Source organism: Bombina bombina, chromosome 3, assembly GCF_027579735.1.
Source record: "Bombina bombina isolate aBomBom1 chromosome 3, aBomBom1.pri, whole genome shotgun sequence".
In the NCBI taxonomy this organism is placed as follows: domain Eukaryota; kingdom Metazoa; phylum Chordata; class Amphibia; order Anura; family Bombinatoridae; genus Bombina; species Bombina bombina.
The window spans coordinates 720,563,992-720,578,137 of record NC_069501.1 but is presented as its reverse complement, the minus strand read 5'-3'; the positions used below and the strand labels follow the sequence as shown (position 1 = coordinate 720,578,137).

Below are 14,146 nucleotides of genomic sequence, written 5' to 3'. Positions count from 1 at the left end.
CCAGATTCCATCTCAGACCTCTTCGTGCATGCTGAGGCAATGAAATGGCGATCACTTGGATCTATCCCAACAGATTTCTCAGTCGAGAGAATCGCTCTCTTGGTGGTTCTGTCCAGATCGCCTGTCCCAGGGGACATCCTTCTTGAGACCATCTTGGGAGATTGTGACTACGGGCGCAAGTCTCATGATGGGGAGCTGTTTGGGGTGCCAGGAAGGTACAGGGTCGGTGGACTTGATAGGAATCTCTTCTCCCAATCAACATTTTGGAACTTCGAGCGCTCTTCAACGCTCTGAAGGCTTGGCCCCAGTTTATCAGATTCCAATCAGACAACATTACCTCAGTGGCTTACATCAACCATCAGTGGGATCGAGAAGCTCCCTAGCCATGAGGGAAGTATCTCGGATTCTGAAATATGCGGAGGCCCGCAGCTGCTCGCTGTCAGCAATCCACATTCCGGTTGTGGACAACTAGGAAGGGGACTTTCTTAGCAGACAATCGTTTCATCTGGGGGATTGGTCTCTCCATCCTGAGGTGTTTGCCGAGATTTGTAACAGTTGGGGGACGCCGGAGATAGATTTCATGGCGTCCAGACTCAATGCCAAGCTACCCAGATACGGGTCAAGGGATCCTCAGGCAGAACTGATAGATACCTTAGCAGTGCCCTGGGGGTTCAACCTAGTTTACATTTTTCCACCGTTAACTCTTCTACCTCGGGTAGTGGTCCGTATCAAGCAGGAGCAAGCTTAGACTATTCTAATCGCTCCATTGTGGCCTCTAAGGATGTGGTTTGCGGATCTGGTGGGGATGTCGTCATCTCCTCCATGGAGGTTACCTTGTCGCAGGGATCTGCTTGAACAGGGTCCCTTTGTTCATTAAAATCTGGATTCTCTGAGGCTGACTGCTTGGAGATTGAACGCCTAGTCCTAGCCAAGAGAGGTTTTTCGGAGAGAGTGATTGATACTCTCATTCAAGCTAGAAAGCCGGTCACCCGTCACATCTATCATAAGGTGTGGAGAACCTACTTATTCTGGTGTAAAGAACGTGGATTCCCCTGGCATAAGTTCAAGGTATCCAGGATTCTTTCCATTCTCCAGGACAGCTTGGAGAAGGGGCTTGCCGCTAGTTCCTTAAAAGGACAGATTTCGGCGCTATCTGTGTTGTTACACAAGAGGCTCAAGGAGCTTCCTGATGTTCAGTCTTTTGTTCAGGCTCTGTCCTGAATCAGGCCTGTGTTTAATCATTCCGCTCCTCCTTTGAGTTTAAATTTGGTACTTAAAGTGAATGTAAATTTTGATGCTAAAGTTCCCGGTTTTTAAAAATTCGATTAAAAACATTGACACTTTAATTCATCAAAATTTACATTTCACTCCTGTTGTGAAAAAAAAACGTACCTTTTAATCTTGTCAGCAGCTCCAGCTTCCTCCACCCGTCGCAAAGCCTCTTCCTGGGTCTAAAATGATTAGTCCGGCTTCCTCCAATCATGGCGTTGAATCAGAGACTGATTCCCCGGGGGGGAGGGGGGGGGGAGCAGGATGACCTATCCATCATTTCTGACATCAGAAATGGTTTGCAACAACCGGAGGAAGCTGGAGCTGCTGTCAAGTTTAAAAGGTAAGTTTTTTTCACAACAGGAGTGAAATGTAAATTTTGATGAATTTAAGTGCCCCTGTTTTTAATCGAACTTTTAAAAACCGGGCACTTTAGCATCAAAATTTACATTCATGTTAAGGTTTTTGCAGAGGGCTCCGTTTGAGCCCATGCTTTCAGTTGTCATTAAGTTACTGTCTTGGAAGGTTTTTTTTTCTTCTGGCTATTGCTTCGGCACGCAGAGTCTCTGAGATGGTGGCCTTGTAACGTGAGCCTCCTTACCTAGTTTTTCGTGCTGATAAAGCTGTTCTTCGCACTGTGTTGGGTTTCCTCCCTAAGGTGGTGTCTGATTGCAACATCAATCAGGAGATTGTGGTTCCTTCCTTGTGTCCTAATCCTTCTTCTTCAAAGGAACGATAACTTTATAATTTGGATGTGGTTCGAGCTTTGAAATGTTATCTTCAGGCTATGAAGAATTTTAGACAGACTTCGGCATTGTTTGGTGTCTATTCTGGGAAGCGCAGAGCGCAGAAGGCTTCTGCCACTTCCCTATCTTTGTGGTTGAGGAGCATTATCCGCTTAGCATATGTAACAGCGGGACATAAGCCTCTTCAGAGGATTACGGCTCATTCAACTAGAGCTGTGGCTTCTTTGGCCTTCAAAAATGAGGCCTGTATGGAGCAGATTTGTAGGGCGGCTACCTGGTCCTCACATACTTTTTTCAAAGTTTTACAAATTTGACGTGTTTGCTTCGGCTGAAGCAGCTTTTGGGAGAAAGGTTTTGCAGGCTCTAGTGCCCTCGGAATAAGAGTCCGCCTCAATTTTTACCCTCCCGTTTTCATTCAGTGTCCTCTAGAGCTTGGGTTATGTTTCCCACAAGTGAGGAATGAAGCCGTGGACTCTCCTCATATTAAGATGGAAAACATAAATGTATGCTTACCTGATAATTTACTTTCCGTCTGTATGAGGAGAGTCCACGGTCCCCGCTCATTTTCTCTGTTGGGCGGACCAAAATTTTTTGTTCTTCTGGCACCTTTTATATACCCTGATATTTCTCCTACTGTTCCTTGTTCCCTCAGCAGAATGACTGGGGGATGAGGGGAGTGGGGGAGGTATTTAAGCCTTTGGTTGGGGTATCTTTGCCTCCTCCTGGTGGCTAGGTTCTGTGTCCCCACAAGTAAGGAATGAAGCCGTGGATGGACTCTCCTCATACAGATGGAAAGGAAATTATCAGGTAAGCATAATTTATGTTTTTAAAACTTCTGAGGTTACTCCTGATGCTTTCCCTATTCCAGATGCCATTTCTCATATGTTTACTAAAGAATGGTCTAAACTTGGTGTTTCTTTTAACCCTTCTTCTAGGTTTAAAAAGCTATATCCTTTACATGTGGCTAATCTAGAGTTTTAGGGGAAAGTCCCTAAGGTTGATGGGGCTATTTCTACTCTTGCGAAACATACTACTATTCCTATGGAAGATGGTACTTCTTTTAAGGATCATTTAGATAGGAAGATTGAATCTTATCTTAGCAAAGCATATTTACATATTGGCTATATTCTTAGACCTGTTATTTCTATGGCTGATGTTGCTGCTTCTTTAACTTTTTGGTTGGACAGTTTAGCTTAACAGTTAACAGATCCTGAGTTGTCTATCATTGTTCTTATACTTCAACATGCTAATCATTTCATTTGTGATGCTATATTTGATGTCATTAAGATTGTTATTAAATCTATGTCTTTAGCTATTCTTACTAGAAGAGCTTTATGGCTTAAATCTTGGAATTCTGATATGGTGTCTAAATCTAGATTACTATCTTTATCATTTCAGGGTAGTAATTTATTTGGTTCTCAATTGGATTCTATTATTTCCACTATCACCGGGGGAAAGGGAGTTTTTCTGCCCCAAGATAAGAAACCTAAGGGTAAATTTAAAGCTCCCAATCGTTTTCGTTCCTTTTGTCAGAATAGAGAACAAAATACCTCTCCTTCCCCTAAGGCCTCTGGCTCTAATTGGAGACCTCCGAATTGGAATAAATCCAAGCCTTATAAAAAACCAAATCCAGTCCGTAAGACTGCATGAAGGTATGGCCCTCAAGCCAGTTCAACTGGTGGGGGCAGATTGAAATTATTTCAAGACATTTGGACAGTATCTGTTCAAAATCATTGGATTCAGAATATTGTTTCTCAAGGGTATTGAATAGGTTTCAGAATAAGACCTCCTATGGGAAGATTCATTATTTCTCATGTTCCAACAAACTCTGTGAAGGCTCAGGCTTTTCAATAGTGTGTTTCAGACCTAGAGCTTTCAGGGGTGATCTAGTTCCTCTGCAAGAACGGGGTTTGGGTTTATATTCAAATCTATACATTGTCCCAAAGAAAGATTCATTCAAACCAATTCTGGATCTGAAATTTTTAAATCGTTTTGTAAAAGTCCTAACTTTAAAGATGGTGATTATAAGGAATATTCTGCCTTTTGATTAAGCAAGGTCATTTCATGTCCACAATAGACTTGCAGGACGCTTATCTTCACATTCCAATTTATCCAGACCACTATCGTTTTCTGAGATTCTCTTTTCTAGACAAGCATTACCAATTTGTCGCTCTTCCATTTGGCCTAGCGACAGCTCCAAGAATCTTTTTGAAGGTTCTCGGTGCCCTTCTATCTGTAATCAGAGAGCAGGGTATTTCCTTATTTGGACGATATCTTAGGACATACTCAATCTTTTCATTTAGCAGAATCTCACACAAATCAACTAGTGTGGTTTCTTCAAAAACATGGTTGGAGGATCAATTTACAAGAGAGTCCATGACTTTCTCTGACAGACAAGAGACAAATGAAGTTAGTTTTAGCTTGTATAAACATTCATTCTCTATCATTCCCTTCAGTGGCTATGTGCATGGAAGTTTTAGGTCTCATGACTGCAGTATTGGACGCGATCCCCTTTTTTTTGTTTTCATACGAGGCCTCTACAGCTTTGCATGTTGCACCAATGGTGCAGGGATTATACTCGGATAGCACAACGAATATACTTAAATCCCAACACTCCACTCTCTCTGACTTGGTGGTTAGACCATCACCTTATCGTTCAAGGGGCCTCATTTATTCGTCCCACCTGGACTGTGATCACAACAGATGCAAGTCTCACAGGTTGGGGAGCTGTCTGGGGGTCTCTGACAGCACAAGGGGTTTGGTTGCCTCAAGAGGCGAGGTTGCCAATCAATATTTAGAACTCTGTGCTATTTTCAGAGCTCTTCAGGCGTGGCCTCTATTGTGGCCTCTATTGTAGAGAGAACTTTACAATTGTTTTCAAACATACAATGTCACAACAGTGGCATATGTCAATCATCAAGGAGGGACTCACAGTCCTTCAGCAATGAAGGAAGTATCTTGGATACTTTCTTGGGCGGAATCCAACTCTTGTCAAATTTCTGCAATTCATATCCCAGGTGTAGACAATTGGGAAGCGGATTATCTCAGCCGTCAGGAGTTACATTCGGGGGAGTGGTCTCTCCATCCAGATGTGTTTTTTTTCATCTTGTACAGATGTGGGGTCTTCCAGAAATAGATCTGATGGCCTCCCGTCTAAACAAGAAGCTTCCCAGATACCTTTCCAGGTCCAGGGATCCTCAGGCTTAGATGGTGGATGCCTTTGCAGTTCCTTGGTTTTACCAACCTGCTTATGTTTTTCCGCCTCTGATCCTTCTTCCAAGGGTGATCTCCAAGATCATAATGGATCAAAATCTTTTGTTTCTGATAGCACCAGCATGGCCTCACAAGTTTTGGTATGCGGATCTTGTCCGGATGTCCAGTTGCCAACCTTGGCCACTTCCTTGAAGGCCAGACCTTCTGTCTCAAGGGCTGTTTTTCAATCAGGATCTCAAATCTCTAAATTTAATGTGATGGAAATTTGAACGCTTAGCACTATGATACAGGCTCGTAAGTCTGTTTCTAGGAAAATGTATCGTTGGGTTTGGAAAACCTATATTTCATGGTGTTCCACTCATAATTATTCTTGGCATTCTTTTAGAATTCCTAGGATTTTACAGTTTCTTCAGGATGGTTTGGATAAGGGTTTGTCTGCAAATACTTTGAAAAGACAAATTTCTGCTCTTTCTTTCTTATTTTATAGAAAGATTGCTAAACTTGCTGATATTCATTGTTTTGTTCAGGCTTTGATTCGTACCAAACCTATTATTATATCTATTTCTCTTTCTATTTGGTTTTGAGGATTTTACAGGCTCCTCCTTTTGAGCCTATGCTTTCTCTGGATATTAAATGTCTTTCTTGGAAAGTGTTATTTCTTTTGGCTATCTCTTCTGCTAGAAGAGTTTCCGAATTGTCTGCTCTCTCTTGTGAGTCTCTTTATCTGATTTTTTTTTTTTAATCAAGATAAAGCTGTTTTGCGGACTTCATTTAAATTTTTGCCCTAAGTTAGAATTCACAACAACATCAATAGGAAAATTGTTGTTCCTTCTTTGTGTCCTAATCCTAAGAAGACTATTGAAAGATCTTTATTCATTATTTGGATGTGGTAAGACCTTTAAAATATTATGTTGAGGCTACTAAAGATTTCAGAAAGACTTCTAGTCTATTTATTTTTTTCTGGCTCCAGGAAAGGTTAGAAAGCCTCTGCCATTTCTTTTGGCATCTTGGTTGAAACTTTTGATTCACAAAGCTTATTTGGAGGCGGGGCAGTCTCTGCCTCAAAGAATTACAGCTCATTCTACTAGACCAGTTGCCACTTCTTGGGCTTTTAAGAATGAAGCTTCAGTTGATCAAATTTGCAAAGCAGCAACTTGGTCTTGTTTTATACTTTTACTAAATTTTACCAATTTGATGTGTTTGCTTCTTCGGAAGCAGCCTTTGGTAGAAAGGTTCTTCAGGCAGTTGTCTCTTAGATTCTAAGGCTTAGATACAAGGTAATCACAGAGGTAAAAAGTGTATTAATATAATTGTGTTGGTTATGTAAAACTGGAGAATGGGTAATAAAGAGATTTTCTGTCTTTTTAAGCAATTACAATTCTGGTGTAGACTGTCCTTTAACTTTGAATGTCAAATCAGCAGTAGATTTGCATTTTCCCCCTCCCCCTGTATCATGTGACAGTCGTAAACCAATCAAAAACACATAGGTATGTACTGTGTCAGTAGGACCTGGTGCCTCAAAGTGTGCATATAAATATATTTTGTACATTTTGATTATGGAAGAAACTTGGAAAGTTTTTGTTTGTTTTAAATTGTATTCTATACTGAATCATAACTTTTATTTTGACTTTAGTGTCCCTTTAAGTGCCAATAGATTGTCAATGCTATTAATTTGTTAGCTCTATGAAAGCACCTGAAAGGTGTATGTGTACAAAAACACTTTGCTTTCATTCTGAAACCAGAATGAAATGTTTAACCTGTCAGCTTTGTATTTGTTAATGTTATTTTTATTCATGTACTTGCTATTTTCCTTACAGTTTAGCAAAGTTAGAAGAAGAGTTTGAGAAGAAATTTAACAGCCTTCCCCAGTACAGTCCAGTTACATTTCCCCGAAAAAAGAAAAAGACTGGCAATGAGCAAGCAGAACAACAGAAAGGTGGGTGTTCAGTTACATGGAAATAAATATACCTTTCTATTGTTAAAGTTGTAATTTCGAAATGGTGTTTAGACACATTATTTAATACTGAAACAAATCAATTATTTCTCTGTTTGTTAAATCTTTACGTTGTTATATATATGGATATCCTTTTCACATACAATTTGAGTATTAATTTTCAATATATTTGTGCTGGTATTACAAGTTGGAAGTAAAATGTTAGCACGTGAGCGAAAGACTCTGGCGCTCTAACATCTGGATGTCGGACAGCGCTGCCTTGCTAATTCCCTTTCCCCATAGATTTCAATGGGGCACGCTACAAAAGCCTCTGCTGTCTTTCGCTCACACACTAACCTGAAGGTGCACTAGGACATCTGTGCTAAAGCCGAAGATAAACCTAATGCACACAAAAAAAATATTCAGACCGTGTTAACTTCTTCACCCATAGACTTCAATAGTGCGCAAAAACTGAAAAGAAAAAAAAGCTAGCACCCATGCTCGCGCTAACCCGATCATGTTTATTTAAATGTGTTCAACCCGATATGAATTATGAATATTTCACACTCCAATGTTTTTCACATAGAAGAATGTTCTCTTTATTTATTTATATATTTTTATTTATAAAAAAAAGTATGAATAACAGCGCCTTAAGGATAGTGTGAGGTTTTTCTAAAGATTATTAGTAAATACTAATAAGATCTGTGATGCTGCCTAAGTTACCTGACAAAGTATTCTTACTGGTCCCGTCACCAAAGATACAGAGTCTATTGGATAAAAAGTGAGTAGAAAGATTGGTATATAGGTGCAAAACAGAACTTATAACTGAAAATTTGCAAATTTGCATAAATAATACAAAAAAAGTTAATACAATAAAAGTGTTGTGTAATATACTCTTAAAATATGTACATAAAAAATAAAATATATTTAGATGGGGTTCAATAACTGAAGGCCCAAAAACAATCTGAAAAAGTTCCCACGTGAAAAGGAATTTTCTTTCTGTCGTCATCTCCCAACTGTCCCGGGGGGATCTGGCAGACGGGAGATGACGACAGAAAGATCTCCAAGTTTCAAATTAATATAAAGAACTTGACTAATGATGTGATTGATTCCAAATGGGATTGCAACTAATTTGAGAGAAGGAACAAAGAAGGAATCTTTCTCCAAGGGGCTTTAATAAAAGCGGATCTATGTATAAAGAGGAGCCAACGACTAGAGAACCAACTACTTAACAATCTGTGCAGCACTTACCTCATCTTAATTTTGTAAGTAGGAAGTTCATCTATCACTATTGGTCTCTTTGGGCACACCAGCTTACCTGAAGGTTCTCTTATTAAGAAATTCCTTTCATGTGGGAACTTTTTGGGACTTTAATTATTGGACCCCATCTAAATATATTTTATTTTTTATGTACATATTTTAAGAGTATATTATACAACACTTTAGTGTATTGTATTAACTTATTTCTCTTGTTAAGTGTATTCAGTCCACGGGTCATCCATTACTTATGGGATATATTCCCTTCCCAACAGGAAGTTGCAAAAGGATCACCCAAGCAGAGCTGCTATATAGCTCCTCCCCTCACATGTCATATCCAGTCATTCTCTTGCAACCCTCAACATAGGAAGGTCGTGAGAGGAGTGTGGGAGCTTCATTCTGTGGGTGACGGATCTGATCCAGGGAGACCGGATTCAGAGATTTCTAATTTTAAATTTACGCTTGAGAACCTCAGTGTATTGCTGGGGGAGGTTTTAGCGGCTCTGAATGACTGTAATACAGTTGCAATTCCAGAGAAATTATGTAGGCTGGATAGATACTATGCGGTGCCGGTGTGTACTGACGTTTTTCCTATACCTAAAAGGCTTACAGAGATTATTGGCAAGGAGTGGGATAGACCCGGTGTGCCCTTTTCCCCTCCTCCTATATTTAGAAAAATGTTTCCAATAGACGCCACCACACGAGACTTATGGTAGACAGTCCCTAAGGTGGAGGGAGCAGTTTCTACTTTAGCTAAGCGTACCACTATCCCGGTGGAGGATAGTTGTGCTTTTTCGGATCCAATGGATAAAAAATTAGAAGGTTACCTTAAGAAAATGTTTGTTCAACAAGGTTTTATCTTACAGCCCCTTGCATGCATTGCGCCTGTCACTGCTGCTGCGGCATTCTGGTTTGAGTCTCTGGAAGAGGCCATTCGCACAGCTCCATTGGATGAGATTATGGACAAGCTTAAAGCACTTAAGCTAGCTAACGCATTTATTTCTGATGCCGTTGTACATTTAACTAAACTAACGGCTAAGAACTCCGGATTCGCCATCCAGGCGCGTAGAGCGCTATGGCTTAAATCTTGGTCAGCTGACGTGACTTCTAAATCCAAATTACTTAATATTCCTTTCAAAGGGCAGACCTTATTCGGGCCCGGATTGAAAGAAATTATTGCTGACATTACTGGAGGTAAGGGTCATACTCTTCCTCAGGACAGGGCCAAATCAAAGGCCAAACAGTCTAATTTTCGTGCCTTTCGAAACTTCAAGGCAGGAGCAGCATCAACTTCCTCCGCCCCAAAACAGGAAGGAACTGTTGCTCGTTACAAACAGGGCTGGAAAACTAACCAGTCCTGGAACAAGGGCAAGCAGGCCAGAAAGCCTACTACTGCCCTTAAGACAGCATGAAGAGAGGGCCCCCTATCCGGAAACGGATCTAGTGGGGGGCAGACTTTCTCTCTTCGCCCAGGCTTGGGCAAGAGATGTCCAGGATCCCTGGGCGTTGGAGATTATATCTCAGGGATACCTTCTGGACTTCAAAGCTTCTCCTCCACAAGGGAGATTTCATCTTTCAAGGTTATCAGCAAACCAAATAAAGAAAGAGGCTTTTCTTCACTGTGTGCAAGACCTCCTAGTAATGGGGGTGATCTAGACAGTTCCGCGGACGGAACAAGGGCAAGGATTTTACTCAAATCTGTTTGTGGTTCCCAAGAAAGTGGGAACCTTCAGACCAATATTGGACCTAAAAATCTTAAACAAATTCCTAAGAGTTCCATCATTCAAAATGGAAACTATTCGAACCATCCTACCCATGATCCAAGAGGGTCAGTATATGACCACAGTGGACTTAAAGGATGCCTACCTTCACATACCGATTCACAAAGATCATTATCGGTACCTAAGATTTGCCTTCCTAGACAGGCATTACCAGTTTGTAGCTCTTCCCTTCGGGTTAGCTACGGCCCCGAGAATCTTTACAAAGGTTCTGGGCTCACTTCTGGCGGTGCTAAGACCGCGAGGCATAGCGGTGGCTCCGTACCTAGACGACATTCTGATACAAGCGTCAAGTTTCAAATTGCCAAGTCTCACACAGAGATAGTTCTGGCATTTCTGAGGTCGCATGGGTGGAAGGTGAACGTGGAAAAGAGTTCTCTATTACCACTCACAAGGGTTCCCTTCCTAGGGACTCTTATAGATTCTATAGAGATGAAAATTTACCTGTCGGAGTCCAGGTTATCAAAACTGCTAAATGCTTGCCGTGTCCTTCATTCCATTCCACACCCATCAGTAGCTCAGTGCATGGAAGTAATCGGCTTAATGGTAGCGGCAATGGACATAGTTCCATTTGCGCGCCTACATCTCAGACCGCTGCAATTATGCATGCTAAGTCAGTGGAATGGGGATTACTCAGATTTGTCCCCTCGACTAAATCTGGATCAAGAGACCAGAGATTCTCTTCTCTGGTGGCTTTCTCGGGTCCATTTGTCCAAAGGGATGACCTTTCGCAGGCCAGATTGGACGATTGTAACAACAGATGCCAGCCTTCTAGGTTGGGGCGCAGTCTGGAACTCCCTGAAGGCTCAGGGATCGTGGACTCAGGAGGAGAAACTCCTCCCAATAAATATTCTGGAGTTAAGAGCAATATTCAATGTTCTTCTAGCTTGGCCTCAGTTAGCAACACTGAGGTTCATCAGATTTCAGTCGGACAATATCACGACTGTGGCTTACATCAACCATCAAGGGGGAACCAGGAGTTCCCTAGCGATGTTGGAAGTCTCCAAGATAATTCGCTGGGCAGAGTCTCACTCTTGCCACCTGTCAGCAAATTAACATCCCAGGCGTGGAGAACTGGGAGGCGGATTTTCTAAGTCGCCAGACTTTTCATCCGGAGGTCTTTGCTCAACTGATTCATCGTTGGGGCAAACCAGAACTGGATCTCATGGCGTCTCGCCAGAACGCCAAGCTTCCTTGTTACTTATCCAGGTCCAGGGACCCGGGAGCGGTGCTGATAGATGCTTTAGCAGCCCCTTGGGTTTTCAACATGGCTTATGTGTTTCCACCATTTCCGCTACTTCCTCGACTGATTGCCAAGATCAAACAGGAGAGAGCATTGGTGATTCTGATAGCGCCTGCGTGGCCACGCAGGACCTGGTATGCAGACCTAGTGGACATGTCGTCCTGTCCACCATGGTCTCTGCCTCTGAGGCAGGACCTTCTAATACAGGGTCCTTTCCACCATCCAAATCTAATTTCTCTGAGGCTGACTGCATGGAGATTGAACGCTTGATCCTATCAAAGCGTGGCTTCTCGGAGTCGGTTATTGATACCTTAATACAGGCTTGGAAACCTGTTACCAGAAGGATTTACCATAAGATATGGCGTAAATATTTATATTGGTGCGAATCCAAGAGTTACTCATGGAGTAAAGTTAGGATTCCTAGGATTTTGTCTTTTCTACAAGAGGGTTTAGAAAAGGACTTATCTGCTAGTTCACTAAAGGGACAGATTTCTGCTCTATCTATCTTTTTACACAAACGTCTGGCAGAAGTTCCAGACGTTCAGGCTTTTTGTCAGGCTTTGGCTAGGATTAAGCCTGTGTTTAAGACTGTTGCTCCGCCGTGGAGCTTAAACTTAGTTCTTAACGTTCTTCAAGGTGTTCCATTTGAACCCCTTCATTCCATTGATATCAAGCTGTTATCTTGGAAAGTTTTGTTTTTGATGGCTATTTCCTCGGCTCGAAGAGTCTCTGAGTTATCTGCCTTACATTGTGATTCTCCTTATCTGATTTTTCATTCAGACAAGGTAGTTCTGAGTACTAAACCTGGGTTTTTACCTAAGGTAGTTTCTAACAGGAATATCAATCAAGAGATTGTTGTTCCATCATTATGTCCTAACCCTTCTTCAAAGAAGGAACGACTTTTGCATAATCTGGACGTAGTCCGTGCCCTGAAGTTCTATTTACAGGCAACTAAAGATTTTCGTCAAACGTCTTCCCTGTTTGTCGTTTATTCTGGTCAGAGGAGAGGTCAAAAAGCTTCGGCTACCTCTCTCTCTTTTTGGCTTCGTAGCATAATACGTTTAGCCTATGAGACTGCTGGACAGCAGCCTCCTGAAAGAATTACAGCTCATTCCACTAGAGCTGTGGCTTCCACCTGGGCCTTTAAGAATGAGGCCTCTGTTGAACAGATTTGCAAGGCTGCGACTTGGTCTTCGCTTCATACCTTTTCAAAATTTTACAAATTTGACACTTTTGCTTCTTCGGAGGCTGTTTTTGGGAGAAAGGTTCTACAGGCAGTGGTTCCTTCCGTTTAAAGTTCCTGCCTTGTCCCTCCCATCATCCGTGTACTTTAGCTTTGGTATTGGTATCCCACAAGTAATGGATGACCCGTGGACTGAATACACTTAACAAGAGAAAACATAATTTATGCTTACCTGATAAATTTATTTCTCTTGTAGTGTATTCAGTCCACGGCCCGCCCTGTCTTTTTTGAGGCAGATCTAAATTTTAATTAAAACTCCAGTCACCACTGCACCCTATGGTTTCTCCTTTCTTGTTTTGTTTCGGTCGAATGACTGGATATGACATGTGAGGGGAGGAGCTATATAGCAGCTCTGCTTGGGTGATCCTCTTGCAACTTCCTGTTGGGAAGGGAATATATCCCATAAGTAATGGATGACCCGTGGACTGAATACACTACAAGAGAAATATATTTATCAGGTAAGCATAAATTATGTTTTTTGTATTATTAATGCAAATTGGCTCATTTTCAGTTATAAGTTCTGTTTTGCGCCTATATACCAATCTCATATTTTTATTTATATATATATATATATGTGTGTGTGTATAAATAATCCATAGAATATATATATATATTTCTTTCATGTAATTGGCAAGAGTTCATGAGCTAGTGACGTATGGGATATACAATCCTACAAGGAGGGGCAAAGTTTCCCAAACCTCAAAATGCCTATAAATACACCCCTCACTACACCCACAATTCAGTTTTACAAACTTTGCCTCCTATGGAGGTGGTGACGTAAGTTTGTGCTAAGATTTCTACGTTGATATGCGCTTCTCAGCTTTTTTGAAGCCCAATTCCTCTCAGAGTACAGTGAATGTCAGAGGGATGTGAAGGGAGTATCACCTTTTGAATGCAACGTTTTTCCTCACGGGAGATCTATTTCATATGTTCTCTGTTATCAGTCGTAGAGATTCATCTCCTACCTATGTGGATGGGTGTCTTTTGTTAAGTATGTTTTCATTACTTAAGACACTCTCAGCTATGGTTTGGCACTTTATGTATTTATATAATGTTCTAAATATATGTATTGTACTTATATTTTCATTGATTCAGGTTTCAGTATGTTTCCTTTTGCAGACTGTCAATTTCATATCTGGGAAATGCATTTTTTTAGGAACATTTATTTCTTACCGGGGGTATAGTCTTTTTTAAATTGACTGTCATTTTAAATTCGCAGGCAGAATTAGGCTCGCAAGGGCGCAAAATGCCAAACTATATTGCGTCATTTTTGCCGCAAAGTTACGTTCGATGACGCAAATTAGTCATTTCCAGCGTGTTTGTCGACGCCGAATCCTTTCACAAGGTTTTCTTCATTGACGCGAGTGTGTCATTTCCGGATGTTGTTAGCGCCAAAATGTTTTCTCTGTTTGTGCGTCATACTTGGCGCCAAATATTTTCATTATTTTAAACCCCATTCCTATA

At 41.3% G+C, this 14,146-nt stretch overlaps 1 protein-coding gene across 1 annotated transcript in view; it reads left to right on the top strand.

Moving 5' to 3' along the window:
* BBX (BBX high mobility group box domain containing) overlaps positions 1 to 14,146 on the top strand; it is a 708,257-nt gene that overhangs the window by 580,281 nt on the left and 113,830 nt on the right. The window contains exon 12 of the mRNA XM_053705430.1: positions 7,046 to 7,164. Coding sequence (XP_053561405.1) covers positions 7,046 to 7,164 — 119 coding nt within the window. The remainder of the gene's footprint in view (positions 1 to 7,045; positions 7,165 to 14,146) is intronic.